A 26325-nucleotide genomic window follows, 5' to 3' on the forward strand; every position below is an offset into this window, starting at 1 on the left:
TTTTCTTTTGTCTCATTCCCATTTAGAATTAGGGTGTTACGTTGACAGTTTTTTAATCCTTTGGCACTTTGCCAGAAGGATTCTTGGGAGAATTCTACCATTGTATCCACTATCACTGTAGCTACTTTCTTTCTTGCGCTAGAATACAACCATCAGGTCCAGGAGGTGTTTCAGCCTTAAGCTTCGTTTGTTACCCTAGTACTTTTTCTCTAGTGATAATTACTATATTCTATATTACTTCTATCCCTTTGCTCCTTGATTATTTAGTATATATGAAATGTGACAAGTGCATTCTACCATGATAACTGATGCAAAGTGTTTATTTAACTTATTTGGTATTCCTGGTTCCTATTTTATTCCATACTCTCAATTTTTCAGGGGCCCATGTTCAATTTGGCCTCTTTCTTCCTTTGTAATTGCTTAAAAAAAAGCTCTTACTATGTGTTTGTATGTTACTTTCTTGTTTGCCCTCAAAATTTATTTTTTCCCCTCAATTATTTTTGGGCAACTTTTGGTAGTATTTAAAACTTCCCCAATCCTCTGTTTCACCAATCTTTGCAATGTGTGTGTTTTTAAAATTTCAATGTGACGCTATCCTTAACTTGGTTAACCAAGGTTGGTTTAACCAATCATCCTGATAAGGGTTCTCCTTCTGGCTTCAAAGTGCTAACGTGGGCTGTTGCTGACCAATGCTCATCAACTCACCCATTCACTCCTTCCCTGGCAGAGCCAACAACAGAGCTAATGGTCAAAATCAATGTGAGACTGTGTGCTCCATCAAATTTAATGTTGATCTCATTCTTTGTGCACCTTCTCTGCAACTGTAACATTGTATCCCTTGCACTGTTCTATTACCCCAATGCATTTTGTCTGGTATGATCTATCTGTACTGCATGCAAAACAAAACTTTTCACTGTTCTGAGGTACATGCGCCAATAAGAAATCAAATCAAGCTTGCCTGAGTTATTCAGATTAAGCTGAAAGACAATTTCATATCTACCATCATCCTGAAGCTTCTAGCATGTTCTGTGATAATTGCAAGCCTGACAAATTGCTCACTAATTCTGTCTTTCAGTTGTGGCACATGCAGCACTTTAGTGCCCTCCATTTTAAGACAATACAATGAATCAAATGTACAATGACACAAACATTTTTTCCACCCCCTTTCAGAACTGAAGAGGAATTAGACTGGACCCAAAATGTTAGCAATGTTTCTCTTCACAGATACTGATAGACCTGCTCAGTTTCTTCAGCATTTTCTTGTTGGGTGCAGAAGACTTGTTCTTGATTTGAATTTAGCTAAGAATGAAATAAATGAAAAGTCGAAGTTTTATGTTTCTTTACTCTTTATTTTTAACTTGTGAATTTAAGTGCCTTCACTAATATCATTATTTTGCAGTATAAATAGCTGCAATGAAGGTAAATTGAGCAAATCCAGGAAATTTGATATCCATTAACTTTACTGGACAAGATAAATTTTGATGAGTTATTAGCAGAACAGTGCAATAGTTTCATGATTTTGCAGGATGAAGAGTGGTGTAACTCACTTATGAAACAATTTGCTGTAATCTCTGCAGCATTAGACTAATTGAATGTAATTCAGTGGTGCAGGACCTCACTAAATTCTGTATCATTATTTGAGATTTCATCTGACTTCTCATGTTATAAGCATTGGCAGACTTCTTGAGTTGTCAGAATTTTCCCTTGCTGTTTCAGATTTACAGCATCTATAGTTGTTTTGTTTATTCCTTTAGCTCTCTATTTTACTCATTCAATGGATGTGGGCATCACTGACAAGGTCAGCATTAATTGACCATCTCTAATTGTCCTTGAGAAGGTGGTGATGAGCCATCTAGTTGAATATAACTGATTTGCTTAACAATTTCAAAGGACAGTTCAGAGTCGACCACATTGCTGTGGGTCTGGAGACATATAGATACATTGTCAAGGTCTGCAGATTTCCTCCTGTAAAAGGGCATTAGTAAACCAGATGGGGTTTACAACAATATACCACTTTCCTTGTCATCATTACGGATGTTAGAATTTTATCTTAATTTTAATTAATTAAACTTAAATTCTCCTGCCTTAGCTGTGTTTCATTCAGGCTAATAACTGCTGTCCATTTGCATGTCACAACTAATTGAGAAAATATTGTTGCTCCTCCTCGTGTGGAATATATGGAGCACATTTTAGCCCAGAAACACTTTGAGTAGCGACTGCCTCCAATCTCTGTGCACAGAACTCAGGATAAGAAAAACACTAACCTCCACATTATTAAAATTCTTATCATCAGATGATTAGCTTCAGGACTACTAATTTGATGACATAATCACTATACTGCAGTATCAAAATTAGCTTTTTCTAAATATGTGACAGAGCACAAATATTCAGTTCGTGAGAAGCTATGGCAATTGAATATGTGTAGGACATTTTACTTTAAGTTTACATGCTGACAGGTCCTAGCAGGGACCCTCAGTGTGAACTCCTCTGGACCCCCTTCAGACACACTGTGACTTCCGGATTGGAACACAAATGAGTTCCTTAGAAATCATGGTCCCCTCACCGCCCTCAGTAATGGCAAATTTCTTGAACGTGCCACCATTAGGATTGCTAGATATCAGTAATTTTAGGTCTAAGTTGTTTTTAAAAGTCAATTTTGATTTTAATCACTTATTTATTAAAACGAATGACATTTTTATTGCAACCACAGACAAAAGCAAAACAATGGGGAGGCAAAGTTCAGAATTGTGAAAGAAACTATTCATTGTGAAGTATTACTTAATGTGCTTGGGCTGATTGTGGGTAGCCTTACAGCTTTCCAAGGTGCTAGCATAAACATTGTCTTGCCAAACATCCCAACTTCTATCCCGAAGTGAAGGTCCAGGATGCAGGCTACCAGCCAAGATGGTAAAAGTGCAGCAAAGGCTGATAATGTCAATGAGGAATTAACAGCAGTACTAAAACTGTCACAAAGACTAGTGCACTTGTCATTGATTGTAGCTGTGACTCAGCTCCACAGTTTTCTGCCAAAGAATGCAACTAAATTAACTGTCTTTTCTTTATGCTATGTTCTGTAAAATTAACCATGTTGCAATAGATGTGCCATAAATTAGACTTCTCTTTTTAGAAAAAATCCCTGCCCTGTAATTGTGGGTTCTCCAATAATACTTGATTTTGCTGCATTAACCTTAACTGAGCCTTAGCTGTGTCTCCTTCAGTCTCATAAGTGCTGTCCATTTGCATGTCACAACTCATTGAGAAAAAATTGCTGCTTTTTGTGGGGGAATATATGGAGCACATTTTAGCCCAGAAACACTGTGAGCAGCGACTGCTTCCAACCTCTGTGCACAGAACTCAGAATAAGAAAAGCACCTACCTCCCCACAATATCATGGATAATTTTAAACCACCTCAGAATACATTTCAGTGTTTTGCCACACTTTGGCACTTACTAACTCCTTAAAGTGCAATGCCCCTGCCAGATTGTTTGTGCGTAGAGACATATACCCATTTCATACCAACACAAATGATCCTCTGGACTCCTTAGTTTGCTTTCCTAGAATTCACTCACCTTTGCACTTACTTGGCACTTTCAGCCTCTCTAACTTGCTTTGCCTTTACTGCATGGCTTCAATCAGAACTTATAACATTGTTATTTAGATTTATTCTTGAATAATATTGATGAAGCCAGCATTTGGTGAGGCAGCATGGTGGCTCTGTGGTTAGCAGTGGCAGTGACTTGGGTTCGATTCCTACCTCTGGTGACCGTCTTTGTGGAGTTTGCATGTTCTCCCCATTTCTGCGTAGGTTTCCTCTGGGTGCCATGGCTTCCTCCCACAGTCCAAATATGTGCAGGCCAGTGAATTGGCCATGCTAAATTGCCCATAGTGTTAGGTGCATTAGGCAGGGTAAATATAAGGTGGGGGAATGGGTCTGGGTCGGTTGCTCTTCAGAGGATCAGCATGGACTTGTTGGGCCAAAGGGCCTGTTTCCATACTATAAGGTACCTAATCTGATGTATTTGCACTTCATTCCTGGTTGCCTTCGAACAGATGGGTGCTCTAGCCATTTTGATTGGGAAATTGTGTCTGTGGCTGTGGAATCACAGGCAGGCCAGACCAGGTAAGGACTACAGACAGGATGAAGACTTCCCTAAAGATATTAGTGAGGCAGATGCATTTGTATGACTATCAACAGTGGTTACATGGCCACCATTAGATTAGTTTTTAATTCCAGAATTCTTTGGATTGAAATTTCACCAGCTGCCTTGATATTTGAAACCATGTTTTCAGAACATTGGCATATATCTCTGAATTAGTACACCAATGACATAACTCCAACACCACTGTCTTCCCTCAAAATGTAATTGATCCCATTTTCATGAGTATTAGCCTATGTCTCTCTATTTTAAAAAATCCAGTGACATTTCTTAATGCCACTTCCTCCCCTTAATTTGTAATGCTTGCCTTGTAACATAGACAAAAAGCCAGGCAGCATTAAAGATTCAAGGGTGGTTGTGGTGCTTGGAAAGAGAAAATTGCCGTATGTTGCTGCATTAACATCATATCTGCATGTAGCATATTCCATTGCAAGCGTGTACTCCAATGTAATAACCACATCTAAATGTTTGAAGTGAGTAGCCCTTAGTCAAAGGAAAGGGGACTACGGTCAATCAGAGTATCATAATGTCAAGTCAAGTGCTCCTTTCAAGGGGTTGGCATTGGTCACTTGGGCATTTAGTACATTCGAGGTCAGTGATATTTCCTTTCCATATAGAGATTGGACCTTGGTCAATCCTGCAGGTCATTCCACCTGGTCCAGTTAGTATAAATAAGAGAATCAGGGGTGAAAATAGAGAATGCTGGAGAAGTTCCAAAGGTTTGGCAACATCTGTGGAGAGAGAATCAGAAGTTAATGACTTGAGTCCAAAGACTGTCCCTCGGAATTGAAGAGGGCTGATCAATATATAGGATGCTCCAAATATGCAGGTTCAAGAATTTGACATGGAGAGCCATGGGCGTTTTGCTATTGAGTCAAGATGTACAAGGGCTGCGCCCAATTTCAGTGACATCTCTCTGATGGGCTGCAGTACAGGTCTGGAGGAGAAGCAGCTAGCAGCTCAGAAAAGAAGTTAAAGGTGATTACAAGTTTCTCAGGTGGTCAGTATTTGTTCATCCAATGGTAAAAGTGATTAAAATGAATGTGATGGGACATTGCTGGACATCCTGATGTAGGTACTGTCCTAGGTCAACATTCTGCCTTTCCAAGCCTGCTCCTAAACATGGCAACACATTAACTTAGCCGGCAGTTCCACTCTTACATTCCTGTCTATCTAAATACTCCTAACAACAATTTCAAATTTATGCAATGTCAGGCTTATTCCTCATTATCAATATGAAAAAATGCTTCTCGTTTATCAGGCAAATGCTTTCACTCTTACATCTTTACTTGTCCTCCTTGCTGGTGAAGTGAGGCTATATTCTGCAACTGGCTCTCAGCCTTCTTTGTTAATGTGTCGAGGACAAGGTGCTGAAGTTTAGTGAAGTGTCTGTTTTTGGAGGTAAGACATTCCAAGCTGCCTGCTGATGGAAATAGATTTCAGGTAGCCACCTGATAAAAGATGGTTATATTAACTTGATGTAAACAACCAATGAAATATGATTATATGCATGTATGATAATTTATCAATGTCAGCCATAATGCCTCCCTAGATTAAAAACCAACAATTCCGTGACTTGATTGAATAAGCACAGTTATGGTGGTTTAAAAGCAGCCACTTCCAGTCTTATTTTTAAATTTATTATAAATTTATTCAAGATTATGGTGGAGACTAGCTTTGCCTGTTATACACAGTGGTCTGACCTCATTACTTAGAGAGATAGGAGAGAGAACATTCTGAATGCACTAAGAGATGCTTGAAATAAAATAAGGGGGAGGTGATGGCCTAGTTGAATTATTGCTGGATTCTGGATTAAGAGATACGGATAATGTTCTGGGGACCCACGTTCGAATCCCGCCATGACAGATCGTGGAATTCAGTTTTAAAAACATTCTGAAATTAAGTGTCTAATGATGACCATGAATCTGGTTCATTATTGCCTTTTAGAGAAGGACACCACTTTGACTAAGACAATACACACCGTAGAACAGGTGAAACAAAGACACGAATGAGAATTCTTCGAGGCATGGCATTCTAACCAGAACTCCATCAATAAACGCATTGACTTAGACCCGATCTACCTTCCCTTTAAAAAAGAAAACTGGAAATTACATCACTCATCTTAAGAAACCAAGACCAAGAGGCAGGACAAATCACCAGCGCTTCACCGGAGACACTCACTGATGATGTTACCTGGTATGGTGACGAAATGTCTGAAAACAAACCTTCAAGTTCAACAAGCTAACTTACATAATTATCATCAACCTGACCTATAAATCTGCTCAAAAATTGCTGAAACTGTCATTCTGATCTGGTCTGGCCTACATGTGACTCCAGACCCACGGCGATTGGTGAACTCCTAAATGCCCTCTGGGCAATTATGGATGCGAAATAAATACAGCCTAGCCAGTGGTGCCCTCATCCTATGAATAAATAAAAGCAAAACAAATCTTAAAGCCTGCTAGGCAGTGCGCTGATGGCTGCTGGTTACAGCTTTGTCAGAATATCCAAAATTCTTTTGACACGGAATTTCAATTGATTTTTGAAATGACCAAAATCTAACTGACTTGTTAGTAACGAAAATAGTCTGCACGTCCATACAGATTTAAAGCTGTATCTCTGCATATCCATAGTAAGGAGAAAGTGAGGACTGCAGATGCTGGAGATCCGAGCTGAAAAATGTGTTGCTGGAAAAGCGCAGCAGGTCAGGCAGCATCAAAGAAGCAGGAGAATCGACGTTTCGGGCATAAGCCCTTCAGGAATGAGTAGGGTGTGCCAAGCAGGCTAAGATAAAAGGTAGGGAGGAGGGACTTGGGGGAAGGGGTGTTGGGAATGCATGTCATAAGCATTTTGTTTTTGTAATTCCTCCTCCTTTTTAACACCATTTTGCTCTATTTCCAAGCAACTTTTTCCCAGAACATTGTCAACTTGGAACAATTTCAAGGTCGAAATTGATAATCACTTTATTAATGTGCAGTTGAGAATTCCATTATCATTTGAGCTTTCAGTTGTTGAAAAATCTTATGATTTGGGAACATAACATGTTTTGGGGATATTGCAAGTTAAATCTTAAATAAAGTCTTGTTTGCTGCTGAAATGAATAATCTGCTGCTGAAACAAATCTTGCCACTCAAAGAGAAGTGAACTTTACTCTCAGAGCAAACTTGGAGAAAGTAAAACCGATGCTGAAAATTTCAGAGCTAAGCAGAAGTTAAGTACACTTGAGCAGCATTTTAAATGTAATAAAGCATTTCAAGGTGCTTTATGAAGGAAAATAAGTCCAGATAGTGAGCAGAAATTTAGAATTAATCAATGGGAAAGTTAAGAACTTTCAAAAGTATAATGATATTAAGCAGGAAAGAATTATTGAAGGAGCTTTTTAGAGAACAAAGGCATAATTATTGATAGCGCAGGGGTGGTGGCAGGGACTGCATCAGGAATAATACAAAGCAGTATTCTCGGTTTAGACTGGCAGTGAATATAAGAAAATCAAAGATTGCAAGGAGGCTGTTGAGATCAGGTGAAGTGAGTCCAGAAAAGGATTTGTAGATAAAAATTTTGAAGCTTGGCAATTAAAGAATGAAAAACAGAATTTGCTCAATCAATTCCTCAATATATGCAATGTTATTTTACAGAAATAGGAAGACATTGACCGGTGATTGTTTGTGTTGATATACTAATAAAAAAGTTGTTTGTCCTAAAATTTGCACCTGTGGCATGAGAAGCATCTTTCTGGCCAAAACTTCTTGGGGATGGTGATTCATCTTGTACTATACATGTCACTGAGAAAATTCCCTTGTGTGTTTCTTTCTTGCCTTAACTTCTTTTAAATGTCTTTTCTCACAACAAATAATCCATAGTTTAGTCTAGAATGTACTATCTTTCAGATTGATAGTTTTTTTGTCTTTTAGAGACATCAAAAGCATTCTGTGGATTTCTGATAAAATTTTCAATGTAAACCTTTCCATAGAAGGATTGTTAGCCTGGAGTCATAGTATATCCATTCATTACATACATAAAGTTAAGTTCTGGTTAATGAGAAGTGAGAGTCAGCTTGAATGTTGTCTTTTGTTTGGACATGAATAAAGGCTGCTGGTAGAGAGTCCAAGTTATAGCAAGGGTTTTCTTCATGGTAGAGGTGGGTGAAAACTATTGCAGTAAAGAAATGCAAGGTTTGAATGTAGGGTATGAAGTTTGGATATGGGTGTGCAGTACAATTTAGCTTTGAGGGCATCAAATTTACAAACTGTTAGTTTCAGCCTGAGTAAGCAACCACCTGATTAAATCAGATTCAGGTTCTAAATGTTTGATAACAGCCGAATTACCTTTGCCAACATTTATTTGGAAAAAGTTTGACACATTCACAACTCATTGGACATAGAAACAAGAAGTGTAGAATTGAGGACAAATGGCAAAGTTGAAGTTGATTTAAAAAAAAATAGATTTGCATTTAAAGTACTAAATGTTCAGAAGTAAATGCTAATCTGTGGTAGAACAGTCATCCTAGAATGTTGTTTAGATAGTGTCTTATTGACCAGAGTGGAAATGACGATGTGATTTGCATGCTTCCTTTCCCTCTCAACATTTACAGAAAGTGGCTTTGTTAAGAGTTGCCATTTGGTTTGAGATATTGTACCATGTGGATTAAATTAGTTGAGGTTTATTTGCAGAAAAGCCTTTTGTATTTATTGCTATCAAGTAAGTGATCAAAAATGCTTTCATTTTAAAAGTTAAAAAATATTTTGTGGCCAAGTGTTTACTGAAACAGATGAATCTTAATGTATCAGCGTCCCTAGGTTTTTGAACTTGACTGTTTCCTTCTATCAGCTCAAATCCTGCATACAGAGCTGTGTGTGGGGATGGAAAAACCATAGTGCAAGTATTTCATGTTTTTAGATGTTAATTTTATCATGGCCATGGGGCTATTGATAACTTGTTTGGCTTTCATTGTTTCTTTGCCTATTGTTTGACCTTTGGATTGATTCTCAGTGAAGTAGCAGAAATTCAATTTAATTTTGATTTATACATTGATTTTCCATTAAATCAATGTATTGATCTGTATTGAATTAGAATAACCTTGATGTAACGTTGTCATGAAAATTTCAGGATTGGCATAGGTGCAGAAGTAGAGATTCCAAATTGAATTGAATTAGCTTTATTGTCACATGTACTGAAATGAGACAGTGAAAAGTTTACAAGTCTTCACTTACATTGCCACCTTAGGTACAAAAGTACTTAGGTATGGATTCTTGAGTACAAGTTCTTGGGAATAAAAATTAGAAAAATAAAGAAATAAAAAGTCCAGCCTTTCAGACCTTCAAAAGTACAAAATCATAATAATAAATTAGAAAAATAAAGAAAAAAATCAGCGTATCAGTTCTTCCACAATAATATAATAAAGAAGAAATGATCGTATTATCTCCATGTACTGACCAATTTAATGCTGTATTTAGCTTTGATAGGTATTTTATGATATCAACTGTAGTGCTTGAAAAATAATCCCCTCTCATAAATCTCTCCATCCTAGTCTGAAATCATGTTACTATCTGTTTATCTCTTTTTAAAAGTCTGTATTAGTATCTCACTTTTCCTATTTGGTATTAGTTTTCTGTCTTTTTCTGACCATTCATCTAGTTTTTTTTACCTCTTTCATTCTTCTATGTCTAAAACTAATTGGTAAGGCTTGAGATCGTATGAGAGGCTGAACAGTGAGAGCAGTCACTGAGCATGCTTAGGTATGGGAAATTTAGGTTGTGGAACCCTTTGGAATAATATTGAGGAGGTGGGTGGAAAAGTGGCAAAATAAAGTTGAAATAAATGCAGGTCCATATTTCATTTTTTTAAAAAATTATACAGACTTTTAAAATTGTGCTTCTCTGACAAATTATGCAAGGGGCATCAGTTTTGCATGTGTTAGATTGGGGATTTAATCTGTTGAGTTGAGAGCCTCCTATCCTGTAGAATTGAGTTGGATTTTAGGGGGTGGCACAGTGGCTCAGTGGTTAGCACTGCTGCCTCACAGCACCCGGTCCCAGATTCGATTCCAGCCTTGGTGACCGTCTGTGTGGAGTTTGCACATTCTCCCTGTGTCTGCATGGGTTTCCTCCGGGTGCTCAGGTTTCCTCCCACAGTCCAAAGATGTGCAGGTCAGGTAGATTGGCCATGCTAAATTGCCCATAGTGTTAGGTGCATTAGTCAGAGGGAAATGAGACTGGGTGGATTACTCTTCAGAGGGTCGATGTGGACTGGTTGGGCCGATGGGCCTGTTTCCACACTGTAGGGAATCTAATCTAAGATTTACTGCTGTGTTGTGCCAATTTCTGTTATTTAAATGTAGCCCCGTTGTCTATTTCTGTTGAACTAACCCCTTGATATCACTTTGGGGCAACTGGTCTGATGGAATTCCAAAAGGCAAAGGTACCAGTGAAATAAAATGCTGCTACCAGCAGTGCCCATGGCTGCACCATTTTTTTTAAAGAAAGATCTTGGCCTGATTTACTGATCAGGACTGTACATCCTATTTACAATCCTGATCAGTCAAAAAGGTACACACGCCCTCAGTAGCGTCTTCTGTACAAACGCTGAGCCAGGTCATGTCTCAGCTGAAGAGATCTTGCTCAGTCTAGGAACCTATACCACCAACAGCAAAGTGAATCAGCATTGAAACCACGCCCCTTCTTCATGACAAGTCCTGTTAAGTTCCAAAAATTAAAGGTTCTGAAGCTACTTTGACAGCTACTGAGAGTAGTCAAGTAAGTGAAGTTTGAGGGGTTAGATTGCCAGGTGGGCAAGGGAAAGGATGTTTTGACAGGGTAATTGCCCAGTAGTTTTTAAATTAGTTAATTGTGGGTGTCACTACCTTGCTTTTATTGTACATCCATGATTACTAGAGGAGGTCTGGCTCCTGGTCTTTAAAGGACTTTCTTGCACTTCTTTCCTGTGCTTGTTAGCATTCTTGATTTGGGAGGGGTACAGGAGGAAGATGTCTGCACACACCCACCTACGTCATCACTTGCCCCATCTAAGTGTTCTGATGTACCTGGACATTGTTTAGTTCAGTTAGTTAATTTGTAATTGAGAATGACGGCAACAGCAAGTGTACAATTTCCACGCTGACCGCGATCACCGTGATGGTTCCACTTTCTTGACCTTGCTGCATAACTGAGGTGTGATGACTCTCAAGTTACCACCAATTGTCTCCCTTGAATAAGAAGGCAAGCCTATGGTCATCTGGGATTGTGGCGACTCTACCGACTGATGTACCTATATCACGTGACCTTAACGGGCATGATGTTGTTTCGTCTTACTTCACAATTCGCTTTGCTCTTCCTGGATGAGTGAAAAGAAAATTGTCCAAAGTTTTTTTTTGTCTTTTGTAATTTAATGATCCAAGAAAGAAATGTTTGTTTTTTGAATTTTCTAAGCTGAAGATGCAAATCAGCAAGACTTTATGATGTATCTTGAAAATAAATAGCATCTTTCTGCTTGGTAAAGCCAATGTAAAGAACAGCCATTTTGATGAGCTGTTAAAAATAATTGGAGCCCATGGTGGTGTGCCCATGCAAGATGTTAATAATATCAGTAAGAGGAGAGCAAAGAAATTTGCAAAACCAGTTTTGAAATAATCGTACTACTAAAACAGCAATGATGTTAAGTTGTAATTACACAGCTTAATTAGTGCAAAATGTGCACTTGCAATCATGGAAATAACTCCACAGAAGCTGTTATCCTGTCACCAAATCACCCTTTATTTACACGTGGAAAGTTCTTGACGCTGATCTAGCTCCCTCAGAACCAGGTGTTTGAGCATGTAGCTCCTTCTGGGGCATTTTAGCATTGGGTCAGGTGCTCCAATTCTGCCTGTGATACGGGCAGTGTGTAATGCACAGCAGCTCGTCTCTTGCGTCTGGAGTGTCTAGGAAGAAATTGATTTTCTTCAGGTAGCAAAGGCATCGAGGCAGTTACATCTGTGTCTATCTCAAAGCTTGATGGAGAGGGAGAACCCATCAGTTCCACCAGCCTTTCTGACTGTTTTGAGGAGTCGAGTACGTTTTCCTCCCATGCTGTTGGTGGGCTTTCAGCTTTCACATGGTGCTGGTTCAGGACCATCCCATCTACCCGAACTTTGTATGTCACTGGACCTATCCTCACATCAACCATGCCTCTTACCCATGCAGGGCCAATCCCTTGGCTCCCAAACCAAACTTTGTGCCCACCCTCCCCCAAAGAACCGCTCCAGGAAGATCACATTTGTCCTGGTGCAGTGTTTTCCAGTTGAGGCTACCTTGTTGAATGTTTTTAATGCAAAGATAGATTTTTGAACAGTAAAGGAATTAAAAGTTATTGTGAGTGGGCGAGTAAGTGTAGCTGAGTCCACAAAATAAATTAGCCTTGATCTTGTGGAATGGCAAAACAGGCTTAAAGGGCCAGATGGCGTACTCATGCTCCTATTTCTTATGTTTTTATGTTCTCCCCATTAGCAACTCTGGAGCTTTCCCTTTAGTTGCATGAGGGGTGGGGTCCTATAATCAAATAGGAATCGGGACAGTTTGGTATCTAGTGAAGCTGTAGGCTGTTTCTTTAAGCCTGCTTTCAAAGTTTGGACTGCTCTTTCTAGCAGACTATTAGATGATAGAAAGTATGAAACTGTTCTTATATGCCGAATAGCATTGACTTTCGGAAAAGCTTAAATTCCCTATCGGTAAATGATGGCCTTTATCTGTGACCAACACATCTGGGAGTCCATGCATTGCAAATAATGAGCGCAGTTTTTCTATCTTTGTCCATGTGTTTTGATGAATGAACTCTAAGCTTGTCCAGCCCCTTTATTTGGAAGTCCACAATGACTAAGAGCATTGAGCCCATGAAAGGACCCACATAGTCAACGTGTAACAGGGTCCAGGGTTTAGTTGACCATTTCCATGAATGTAGCGGAACTTCTGGAAGTAGGTTTTGTCCTTGTTGGCACTTTGTGCACTCCCCACCAATATAGCTATGTCTGCATCCAGTCCTGGTCACCAGACATAACTTCTTAATAACAATTTCATTTTGGAAAACTTTGGATAACCTGGTGGAATTCAGCTGGTATTTGGCAGTGACCTTTGCTTGGGACAAGCAATCATTCTTGCTCCTCATACTAATATGCCATCCTCCACTGTGATCTGGTCTTTCCGGTTTCAAAAAACATTTCAATTCTTGTTGTGACCTTGTCCCTTTGGTTTTCCCCATCACCACCTGCTGTTTTAATTTTGCCAGGACTGGATCTTTTTGCATCCAACATCTGATATTGTCAGCTGTGACTGGAAATGTGACCAAAAAGAACATTATGAAGCACTTATGCTCGAAACGTTGACTCTTCTGCTCCTCGGATGCTGCCTGACTGGCTGTGCTTTTCCAGCACTACACCTTTTGACTCTGATCTCCAACATCTGCAATCCTCACTTTCTCTTGGTAGTGTCACCAGAAAATTTAAAACCATTACGGACTTTTCCAGTGGCAGTACTACTGTTGGTGTATCTGTCAGTGGAAGGTGGCTCATTGCAACCACATTTGCTAGTTGGCCTCCTAGATGGTGCTCCAACTTGTAATTCTGTGCATTTAGTAAGAGAGCTCACCGTTGAATTCGGCTTGAAGATAGAGTGGCATTGCCTTGTCCTCTTTATAGCAGGGGTGGTGTAGTCTGTTATTATTTAAAAGTTCATGCCTGTAAAGGTTTGGTGGAACTCCCTGCCTCCAAATATGACTGCCAAATCTTTATTCTCTATCTGAGCATATTTATGTTCAGCATTAGCCAAAGTCCTGGATGCATACACTATTGAGAATTCCTCTCCATTTGGGCCACCTATGAGCTAATACCACCCTGATGCTCTACTGGGAAGCATTACGTGTCAACATCAAATCTCGCTCAACATCATAGTGTGCCAACACCTTAAAGAATGATAGCGGTTTCTTCACAGCCCTGAAAGCTATGGCTTGGCTATCCTACTATTTGAGGAGAAAGTGAGGACTGCAGATGCTGGAGATCACAGCTGAAAATGTGTTGCTGGAAAAGCGCAGCAGGTCAGGCAGCATCCAAGGAGCAGGAGATTCGACGTTTCGGGCATGAGCCCTTCTTGAAGGGCTCATGCCTGAAATGTCGATTATCCTACCATTCCCAAGGCTGACCCTTTTTTAGGAGCAAAGGTGCTAGGATGGAGGCCAGGTTATGTATGAATTTTCCAGAATAATTCACTAGCCCAAGGAAAGGCCTAAGTTCTGGTACAGATGTGGGAGTCGGGGCAACTTTGATTGCCCTCTCTTTATCTTCTAACGGGTGTAACTGAGTCTTGTTGACTCTGTAGTCCAAGTAGGTCACTTAGGTACCTGGAACACACATTTTGCCCTTCTAAGGCATATGCCTGGCTGGGAGAAATGTCCATATCCCAATTTTCTAAGTGCTACGCTTAGTCTTTCCTGTTATTAACATGTCATCTAGATAAATGGCGATCTGGCGTCGACCTTGGAAAATGTTGTCTATCATTCGTTGAAAATTTTCACAGGCTAACTACACCCAAATGGCAGTCTCATATATTGGCACAAACCCTTTCAGGTAATAATTGTAGCATACTTCTGGGATTCTTCATCTAACCACAATTGCAGATACACATGGATCATGTCTAGCTTCGTGAAAAATAGCTCCCCTGCCAGCTTTGTACGTAAATCCTCTATGTGAGGGTTTGGGTATTTATCCAGCTGAGAAAAGAGGTTTACTATTTGTTTAAAATCCCCAACCGGTCAAGCTTCACAACTGGTACAACTGGTGCTGACCGGTGTTTCTGCAAACTGGATTGTTTGATGATTCCTTCTCTTTCCAGCCGTCTGATTTCTGCCTCGCCATTTGCCTGTAATTTAATTAGGTATTTAATTAGGAATTCACTAAGGCAGCCATTTTCTAATTGCAAAATCTAGTTGAACCAATCTAGGTGAACCTTCTTCAAACAATTTCACTCCATCAAGCTTGGGACCATGCCTTTTATTGTAATTGGTGGTGCCTGCACCAGCTGCTTCTCATAAGAGACCTGAAACAAAGTTGTACCATTAATTTGCAAAGGTTTCCCAGTGTAGGTTTTCACTCTAACCAAAGTATTGTGCGAAATTGAGCATTGGAGTCCAGAGGTAATCATGTTAAAAGACTAATTCTGTGATCACTGAAATGGTTGCAGGGATCGCCAGTGGAATTGAGTGACCTTTTTAAACAAACATTTATTTTGATTGGTTCTAGGTTGGATATTGCCAAGCGGTTTAACTGTTCCAAACCAGATGTAGGTTGGCTTTCTCAGGTATGCACTGTCCTGGATACTGGCTTATGAAGTGTGACTCAATTTAGATCTAGTGTGATTCTTTTGCTGTCTTGAGTCCACATACTGGCAGCAACTACAATAGTTTGCCAGCTTGGATCCTGAGGAAAATGTTTAACTATTTGGCTGAGGCTTGTCTTTGTTTTGGGATTTTGCTTTGGGCTGATCTAGAGTCCCTCTGTTCAGCATATGTCCAGAGTGAGATTATAGAATTATGACAGCATTGTGTAGGAATATAATTCAATGTATGTTTGTTATAAAATGCTGTGTGCTCTCACAATTCACATTGAACTGCTCATAAGCTTGATGTAAATCTAACTTTGTGATGACCTTGGATCTTGATAACTCCACATGCAAATCTTGGGAGGCCTTGGGTATTATTCATCCACCGCATGGTTGATTGTGACTTTGTAGTCTTACTGTTTTGTATGACTTGGACATGACTGTGGTTCTGGCCAGTCACTAGTCAGTTTTTTTTTCTATAATGCAAATTATCTTGTGTTTTTGTTCTTCAACCTGGATTTTAGGGGTGCACACGTTTTGGTCTTGATTCAGAGGGAAACTGAAAGACACAGTGTAAGTCAGGGAAAGGTCGGGTAGAGAGAGGGACAGAGAGAAGTGACAGAAGGGGAGAGTGTGAGAGAGAGGGAGCAGTCTTCTAATTGAAATTAATGATTTCACAGCAAGTATATCTTCAGAACACTCCTCAACAATGCTATGAGAGCTATTCAATAGGTGATCAATTTTTTTTCGCTGTCTCAAATTGAAAAAAACATACTTTGAGTCTCACTTAAATTCACCAGGCTGGTCTTTGCCTCATAACATTGATTTTCTCACAGGTCTCACCTCACCTTTGAGCAGCTAGTGGGATTTGTCCTATTATTGGATATTACACTCTATTTGTTCACAGTTTTAACCCATCACTACAGTAAGTTTTCAATTGAACTGCAGTCTCAGTTAGAGATGTTTCACTGAATTTGCTCTTGTGTGTGCCTCTCTTCATATTGGGACAATTTGCAGCCATGTTGTGTATGTTGGTGTACTGTTGATTTATCAACATTTTCCAACAAAACTCTCTTTTTCAAAGCATAAATATTGTGGAACCGTAGCTTCTCTTCACTTAAGCACCCTAGATTCACTTCAAGATTGTGCCCTGTGCTCTTGTCCTGTCAATGATCTCCAAATCACTGCAATTAGTTCTCTTTCTCTCATTAGTTTTTGCTCAGTAATATTTGCATTATGGCCTTTGTTTTAGCAAATGAGCATTTCAAATTGCTGAATAGACATGGCTTGCCATGTGTATACCATTATATCGATTATAGGTCATCTACAAAGCTATCAGCAGAACTTTTATCAATTGGTCTCTCAGTTTTACAGTTGTAACAATCTTCTGACAATGGACAAATACTGTGCAAGTCAATTACATAAGACAGAACTTCTGAGCATTCTTTGTTTCTATCTCTATGGTAAAGGCAATTTTGCATGCCAGCTCAAATGTATGATTTTGAACGTTTATTGACATTGATTTGATTCTTTCATCCACCAATCCACATACAAATCTAGCTCATAATGCATGGTCTAAGAATGTACCAAAGTTGCAATATCATGATAAATTTATCAATCCCACAACATATTCACCAACTGCTTCACTGCTTTTCTGATTTGTAGTTTTCCACTGTCTAACTTGGTTTAGGATTTATGTTTCTATAATCTTAACATCACTTTGGATGTGTTGTTGACAGCAGAAAATTATTTCCAGCATGTTGTACAATTCTAGGTCAATCACTTTACAAAATTGCCTTTTTGCATTCATGACTCATTTTATTTGGTGCCTGGATCACTTCACAGTCACACTACAAGAGTTTGAATACATGATTGACTCTGAAAAGCCTGTCTGTTTTTTCAATCTATGAATTGAATCGTTCGAAGCTGTCTAGTATGTTCCTCACCTTCCAAGTGGTCATGTCCTGTGGGCACAGTCATATTGTTCTATTTCAAATGTAACAATGACAGCAAACAGAAACTACTCCTGCAGAAACTCAAATCTGGCAGTCTTTGTGGAGAGAGAAACAGTTGCCTCTTTTGGGTCCAGTATAATGGTTGAGAACATAGAGTCATAGTCATAGAATTATAGAGATGTACAGCATGGAAACAGACCCTTTGGTCCAACCCATCCATGCCGACCAGATATCCCAACCCAATTTAGTCCCACCTGCCAGCACCCGGCCCATATCCCTCCAAACCCTTCCTATTCATATACCCATCCAAATGCCTTTTAAATGTTGCAATTGTACCAGCCTCCACCACTTCTTCTGGCAGCTCATTCCATACACACACCACCCTCTGCATGAAAAAGTTGCCCCTTAGATCCCTTTTATATCTTTCCCCTCTCACCCTAAACCTATGCCCTCTAGTTCTGAACTCCCTGACCCCAGGGAAAAAAAAACTTTGTCTATGTATCCTATCCATGCCCCTCTTAATTTTGTAAACCTCTATAAGGTCACCCCTCATCCTCTGAGCCACAGCTTGTTCAACCTCTCCCAAATAGCTCAAATCCTCCAACCCTGGCAACATCCTTGTAAATCTTTTCTGAATCCTTTCAAGTTTCACAACATCTTTCCAGTAGGAAGAAGACTAGAATTGCATGCAATATTCCAACAGTGGCCTAACCAATGTCGTGTACAGCCACAACATGACATCCCAACTCCTGTACTCAATACTCTGACCAATAAAGGAAAGCACACCAAACGCCGCCTACCTGCGACTCCACTTTCAAGGAGCTATGAACCTGCACTCCAAGGTCTCTTTGTTCAGCAACACTCTCTAGGACCTCTCCATTAAGTGTATAAGTCCTGCTAAGATTTACTTTCCCAAAATGCAGTACCTCGCATTTATCTGAATTAAACTCCATCTGCCACTTCTCAGGCCATTGGCCCATCTGATCCTGATCCAGATCCTGTTGTAATCTGCGGTAATCCTCTTCGCTGTCCACTAAACCTCCAATTTTGGTGTCATCTGCAAACTTACTAACTGTACCTCTTATGCTCGCATCCAAATCATTTATGTAAATGACAAAAAGTAGAGAACCCAGCACCGATCCTTGTGGCACTCCACTGGTCACAGGCCTCCAGTCTGAAAATCAACCCTCCGCCAGCACCCCCATCTTCTACCTTTGAGCCAATTCTATATCCAAATGGCTAGTTCTCCCTGTATTCCGTGAGATCTAACCTTGCTAACCAGTCTCCCATGGGGAACCTTGTTGAACGCCTTATTGAAGTCCATATGGATCACATCTACTGCTCTGCCCTCATCAATCCTCTTTATTACTTCTTCAAAAAAGTCAATCATGTTTGTGAGACATGATTTCCCAAGCACAAAGCCACGTTGGCTATCCCTAATCAGTCCTTGCCTTTCTAAATACATGTACATCCTGTCCCTCAGGATTCCCTCTAACAACTTGTCCACCTGCAAAGTCAGGCTCACTGGTCTATAGTTTCCTGGCTTGTCCTTACTACCCTTCTTAAACAGTGGCACCATGTTAGCCAACCTCCAGTCTTCCAGCACCTCAACTGTGACTATCGATAATACAAATATCTCAGCAAGAGGCCCAGAAATTACTTCTCTAGCTTCCCACAGAGTTCTAGGGTACACCTGATCAGGTCCTGGGGATTTATAACATGTTGGACTCAAAACCTTAACTCTGTTGCTGTCTTCACTGCTAGTGCCAAACCAGTTGAGTTTCACCAGCACTTTCTGCTTGCATTTCAGAATTCAAGCAGTGTGTGGTATTTTCTTTTTTTTATGCCATATTAAATCTCTACTGTGGTTGTCTGTAAGTGTTGCTGAGTTTGTCATCCTTGGTAGGACAGACTCACCCAAACTAGTTAGTTGGAAGTTGAATAAATGGGATACCAGGAACTTAAGGTGGTCAACCTGACGAAGTGCATTTGTACTGTCCGGAATAGTGAGGCTTCGTTCAATCCAATCAAAATCTCTCCCATCTGATCTGGTCAGTCACAAGCAGCCAACCTATCCTGTTCATCAAATTCTTGACAGTCAATTGCTGCCAATATTTTTGTCCTCTGACTTACCTTCCTGCCAACAATTTGCTACGTGTCAACAGGCAGTACCAAAAAAAAGTACATCAAGATAGCTAAGTATATTGATTAATACCACCATTGCACACTGCACATTCTCACATCAAATGAGAATGTTACACCAGCAATGAAAATATCTTGATCACTTTACAATGGGTTTAATTCACTTCAATTATAAAATATTGTTGGACAGAATGGGACAATTTACCCATTGTGACTGTAGCTCTTTATAAGAACTATCCACTTAGATATACTTCCATAACTTGAAACCTGAAAATAGACCTAGATATAGCCCTGAAAATGTTCGTTCCAAAGTATCTATATAATTTCCTTTTAGGTGGGGAGTTTCAGATTACCACATATTACCACATCAAAGAAATTCGGTCAGTTGCATCTCTGGTTCTTATTTGTAACTAAACTGACCTATTGAAAGTTGCAGTGTTAATATGTCACTTTGAGAGATGCCTTTTAGTATTAAGGATCATTGATGTCAAGCCGCTATATATCTGTTATGTGATTGGTTTTATTTCCTGTTACAAATTGATCTTCAAGCACTTTGGAGAACTTCAGTCTCTTTATCAAGTGATAGTTTCAAACTGTTAACTTAAGTTTTCGCTCTGTTAAGTGTGTGTTGTGGTGATGCTTGATAATCCAAAGCAACAAGAAATAATTGCTGCTGTGTCATTAGAAAAAGTCTTAAAATATTGTCATTTCCACTTCTGTTATAGGTTTTAATACTGAACAGGTTTTGCTGAGAGATCTTAAGGAGCTGTCAGAAGGAGATACAAAACTTGCAATTAGTACTGTGTGTATGACCCTGGAGGTGAGTGAATTGAGTGCAATACTAGCTACAATTTGTCAATAACATTGCATAGGGTGGTCCATTCTATCACATGAATATTTACTTTAAATACTGCATGGAACTGCAGCAGCACAGTTTGAGTGATGTTACCACCATTTTATGGATGTAAATGCTTAATTGTGGACCGATTTGCATAATGCATATTAATAACTTTTTTAATGAAGAGTGATTTATCATTGTTTTAAAACATCACAAATGAAATATTACATTCCTTATTCCGAGAGCTGTGTGTCACTCTGTGATGGCTCAATAGGGATTCCTTATTACGGAATGGGACATGATGTTTTTCAATTCTTTGGATGTATTATCTATCAGATGCAGAAAACGTGCAAAATTGGATATTATTTATGAGAACTATAATTTTTTTAATTTCCAGTTTTAATAAGTCAAGACTGAGATCTGTTATAAAGTCTTTCATGCACTTCATTGAATATCACTGGTTGATGATGCACATTGCAGAGAGAAAAAAGACTTTTGGAATGACTATTGTTTTGACTTGTTTGTTTAGTTATTGCACAAGGATTTCGTTTTGAGTGACGTAGTTTATCGAAAGTTTCTTATCACTTTTATTTGTAGTACATCCTTTTACAAATTGTTTCTAGCTTTGACAATAAATAAAGTAGGAGTTTTTTTAAAAATAGCGAAATATTATGTTTTGAAATTGTCGTTTAAAATTTAGTCATGATCAAATTTATTAACGTTTAACTGCTTGGAATGTAATTTGATTGGTAGTAATAAAATGTCGATCAAAAGTCACTTCGCCACTTTAAGAATCTAGAAGTGCACTAATGCAGTTGTAGATCATTCAATGGCAATTGAGAATTGTACACTTTAATAACATGGTTCACAGCTCATTCATAACTGCATTTTTTGTAGAAGGACATGATTGATTTACTGTCAGGTGTGCTGAGGTACAAAGCTTTGTTTACAAGAAGCACGGGCAGATCATAGTAAGCAAGGATGTACAGATCTAAAAGCCTTAGACAGAGGCATACAGGGTGTGCACTGAGTGAGATCAGAGTGAACAAAAATCAGTGTTATTTGAGATGAGAGAGTCCATTCATCAGCTGGGAATAAGTTGTTCCTGAACCTGCTGGTGTGTATTCAGGCTTCTGTATCATTTGCCTGATGGGAGAGGCTGTAAGAGATCATGTGGTGTGGTGGGTCTTTGATAATGTTGGCAGCCTTTTTGTCGCAGCGGGCCATGTAAATTGAGTCCATGCACACCATCTTCTGTAATTTCTTACAGTCCTGGGCAGAGAAATTGCCATACCAGACCATTATGTACCCAGACAGTATGTTCTCAATGGTGCATGTGTAGAAGTTGGTGAGGGTCCTTATGGACATGCCAAATTTCCTGAGCTGTCTGAGGAAGAATAGGCATTGTTGTGTCTTCTTAACCATCGCATCCACGTGAGAAGTCCAGGACAGATGGTCGGTTATCATCACTCCTAAGAGTTGACACTGTCCACCCTCTCAACCTCAGTTACATTGATATAGTTGGGGTGTGCAAAGCAACTGAGAAGAAAATGAGAAAAAGTCAAGGACAAAACAGATTGTAGGTCTAATGCTCTCTTGGCAGTTGTAAACCGAGATCTTTGGGATGTCCAGTTTGACCTTGAAGAGATTTGAACTTTTTGTCTCTATAATTACCATTTTCAAGCTATTCTAAAAACCCAATATTTTAAAAATAGCTCTTGCCTATATTCTTTCTTAATCTCTTTCTTTTCTCGGAGACATGTTCTCTTGTTTTATTGGCTTGTACCCAATTCAATAGCCGTGACCGATCTTCTACATATCCAAGAATTATTACTTTGTAAACTTGCAATTACATGCCATGGCAGTCTTTCCACTAATGACTTGTATCCTGGTTTTGTCAGCCTGCTCTCGGTTATGTTATTCTCAAATCATTGCAGTAACTCTCTTAGGCACCTTTGTCAGATCGAGCATGACAGAGATAACTATTTTCTAAATTTTCTTGAGAGAAAGAGAGTGGTGTTTCAGTACTCGCCAGAAAGGCAGCAACAAACACCAGGGATGAGCTTACCAACAACATTGGGGCTGTCAGGGGGAAGTGCCTAGTACAGATATGAATGTAAAGGTAGTTGTAGATTCCAGTTTTTTAAAGAAGTGTTTTACATTGAGAGTGAAATCTGAGTCCCAACTGCTTAGCAGCTGCTCTATTTTTATTCTAAATGGTGTAGCTTCCATTTTTTGGTCAGTTGTGATTTCTTCAAATAGATTCTTTTCACTGGCACTGATTTGAGGTTAAGGAAGTAAGAGGAAGTCAGGAGCTCTCAATGTCCTTGCACTGTCTCAGTCTTGTTGCTTTCTCTCCTTTAGAAACATAAGAGATAGAAAATATGTACAGGATTTAGCCGTTTGACTCTGAGATTTTGTCATTCAACATGATCTTGGCTGATCCTCTATCTCAACGTAGTTGCCCTCTCTCTCCCCTGCTCTTGATAGCTTTAGCTTTTAGAAATCTACTTAATTGTTTCTTAAACATACTCAGTGACATGGTCTCTAAATGCTGCAATGCATTTATCTGTTCTTTCTATCATTTCCTATTCATTGTGTATCCGCTGACATGCCTTTCAATGGCTCTGATGGCCACTTCACCTTTCATGCCTCTGTAATTTCCTTTCTTTGAATTTTGGACTCTATCTTTGGAGTAGACCACCTCACTTTGGATCCCAATGAAGAATCCTGTCATAGAGATGTACAGCACGGAAACAAGCCCTTCGGTCCAACTCGTCCATGCCGACCAGATAGCCTAACTTAATTTAGTCCCATTTGCCAGAACTTGGCCCAACCTATTCATTTTGCAGACAGAGCTTAAGTGTTCTGCAAAACGGTCACCCGGACCGCATTTCATCTCCCCAACGTAGAGGAAACTTCATTGTGAATGGGGAATGCAGTAGACAAGATTGAATGAGGTACAGGTAAATTGCTGCTTTACCTGGAAGATGGGTAGAACCTTGGATGGTCAGGAGGGAGAAGTAAACAGGCAGGCATATTACACCTTTTGTGATTGCAAGGTAAGAGGCCCCGATGGTGAAAGGAGGAGGAGTGGACCAACATGTTCCAGAGGGAAGAACAGACTCCTACATCGTAGTCTCCCAACCCCATAAAGCCCACTACTATCTTCTCTCCAAAATCCACAAACAGGACTGCTCAGACAGTCACTATTTCTGCCTGTTACTGCCCCACAAAACTCATCTCTACTTAACTCAACTCGATATTTTCTTCCCTCGTCCACTCTTTTCCTACTTACATCTGTGATTCCTCTGACACTTTATATCAGTTACAGAATTTCCAGTTTGTTGGCTCTAGCCACCTCCTCTGCACCATGGACGTGCAACCCTTTTACGTGCTCATCCCCATCCGGATGATCTCAGGGATCTCTGCTTCTTCCTGGGGAAAAAGGGCTTGAACTGGCCCCATCTCCCACCACTCTCCTCTGCCTGGCTGAGCTCATCCTCATTCTGTACGACTCTCCTTTAGCTCCTCTCACTTTCTTCAGCTCAAAGGCTTAGCCATAATTACCCACGAGTCTCAGTTGTGCCTGTCTCTTTGTGGAGTAGTGGAACATTGCTTGTTCCAAACACATTCTGGTCCTTCCACACAATCCTTTCTCAATGATATTAATTAATGCTGTTTTCCCCTCTCATCTGGAATTGGAAAATTTGTCAATGTCTCTTTCAATTTCCACCCTCCTCTTACCTTCACGAGGTCCATCTCTGACTCCTCCCTTCCCTTCCTCAAAATCTGTTTCCATTTCTGAGAATAGACTGGCCATCAATAGCTATTACAAAACCTACTGACTCCCACAGTTTCATCGATTGTACATCATCACACTGTGCTTCCTGTAATGACTCCTTCCTATTCTCCCAATTTTTGTCTCTGTCACAACTGTTGTGATGATACCACCTTCCACAGAAATGTCCACTTTTTCCTCAACCAAGTATTCCTCATTACCACGGTTGAGAGGGTTTTATCCGTATTCCACCCATCTCTTGCACTTCTACTTTTACCTTTTTCCTCCCACAACAATGACAGGACCCCATTCTTCATTTACCACCCTGCAGTATCCCTCCAAAAGATCGCAAGCCATTATTTCCATCACCTCCAACAGGATGCCACATCCAGACATACATACCCCTCCAGTCCCTTGTCAGTGTTTCTCAGGGATTGTTCCCTCCAGCACACCCTGGTCCACTCCGCCTCCATTTCCAACATCTCATCATGCTGTCAAGGCACTTTGCTATGCAACTGCAGAAGAAACAACAGCTGCCAATTCACCTATACTTTATTCATTCTCATATCCATTGTTCATAATGTAGTCTCCTCTAAACTGGAGAGACAATTGACTGGATTTCCACACTGCAGAACATCAATGCTCTGCCAAATGACTCCCAGCTTCTAGTTTCCTGCCATTTATACACACTACTATGTTTCCACATCAACATTTCTGTTGCAGAATCTGCAGTCTCTTAGGACTCAACATTGAGTTAGAGTCACAGTTATAGAGACGTACAGCATAGAAACAGACCCTTCGGTCCATTCTATCCATGCCGAGCAGTTATCCAAACACAATCTAGTCCCACCTGCCAGCACCTGGCCCATATCCCTCCAAACCCTTCCTATTCATATACCCATTCAAATGCCTTTTAAATGTTGCAATTGTACCAGCCTCCACCACTTTCTCTGCCAGCTCATTCCATACACATACAACCCTCTGTGTGAAAGAGTTGCCCCTTAGGTCTCTCTTATATCTTTCCCTCTCACCCTAAACCTGTGCCCTCTAGTTCTGGACTCCCCGGCCCCAGGGAAAAGACTTTGTCTATTTATCCTATCCGTGCCCCTCATAATTTTGTAAACCTCTATAAGGTCACCCCTTAGCCTCCGACGCTTGCACGCAATATTCCAACAGTGACCTAACCAATGTCCCTGTACAGCCGCAACATGACTTCCCAACTCCTGTACTCAATACTCTGACCAATAAAAGAAAGCATACCAAATGCCACCTTCACTAACCTATCTATCTGCGACTCCACTTTCAAGGAGCTGTGAACCTGCACTCCAAGGTCTCTTTGTTCAGCATTAAGTGTATAAGTCCTGCTAAGATTTGCTTTCACAAAATGCAGCACTTCGCATTTATCTGAATTAAACTCCATCTGCCACTTCTCAGCCCATTGGCCCATCTGATCAAGATCCTGTTGTAATTTGAGGTAACCCTCTTCGCTGTCCAGTACACCTCCAATTTTGGTGTCATCTGCAAATGTACCAACTGCTTGCATCTTATGCTTGCATCCAAATCATTTATGTAAATGACAAAAAGTAGTGGACTCCGCACCGATCATTGTGGCACTCCACTGGCCACAGGTCTCCAGCCTGAAAAACAACTTCCACCACCACCCTCTGTCTTCTACCTTTGAGCTAGTTCCGTATCCAAATGGCTAGTTCTTCCTGTATTCCGTGAGATCTAACCTTGCTAACCAGTCTCCCATGGGGAACCTTGTTGAACGCCTTACTGAAGTCCATATAGATCACATCTACCGCTCTGCCCTCATCAATCCTTTTTGTTACTTCAAAAAACTTAATCATGAGTTTTCCCACGCACAAAGCCATGTTGACTACCCCTAATCAGTCCTATCCAAGATGGAGTACGGGAAAAATTTCTGGCTATAACAGCTGCTCCTTTTTCTGAGGTATTTTAGGTGCTAGAGATGATTTCCTCAAATTCCAGGAATAGCAATTACTGTTTTACATGCTGTTGCATTGTTTTGGAACTTTGGGGAAAAAAAAGTAAAAATAATAGTGGTTTTAAAAGGGAGAAGAACAGACAAAGGAAGCACATGGTAAGTCA

At 40.0% G+C, this 26325-nt stretch overlaps 1 protein-coding gene across 2 annotated transcripts in view; it reads left to right on the forward strand.

Annotated features, from left to right (window-relative positions):
• Positions 1-26325, forward strand: part of LOC122561080 (protein prune homolog 2-like) — a 435917-nt gene that overhangs the window by 116482 nt on the left and 293110 nt on the right. For both annotated transcript variants that reach the window (XM_043712461.2, XM_043712468.2), the window contains exon 6: positions 20320-20414. In XM_043712461.2, coding sequence (XP_043568396.2) covers positions 20320-20414 — 95 coding nt within the window. The remainder of the gene's footprint in view (positions 1-20319; positions 20415-26325) is intronic.

Source organism: Chiloscyllium plagiosum, unplaced genomic scaffold (assembly GCF_037043375.1).
Source record: "Chiloscyllium plagiosum isolate Xiang-an unplaced genomic scaffold, Cpla_swu_hap1 HiC_scaffold_2, whole genome shotgun sequence".
Lineage (NCBI taxonomy): Eukaryota > Metazoa > Chordata > Chondrichthyes > Orectolobiformes > Hemiscylliidae > Chiloscyllium > Chiloscyllium plagiosum.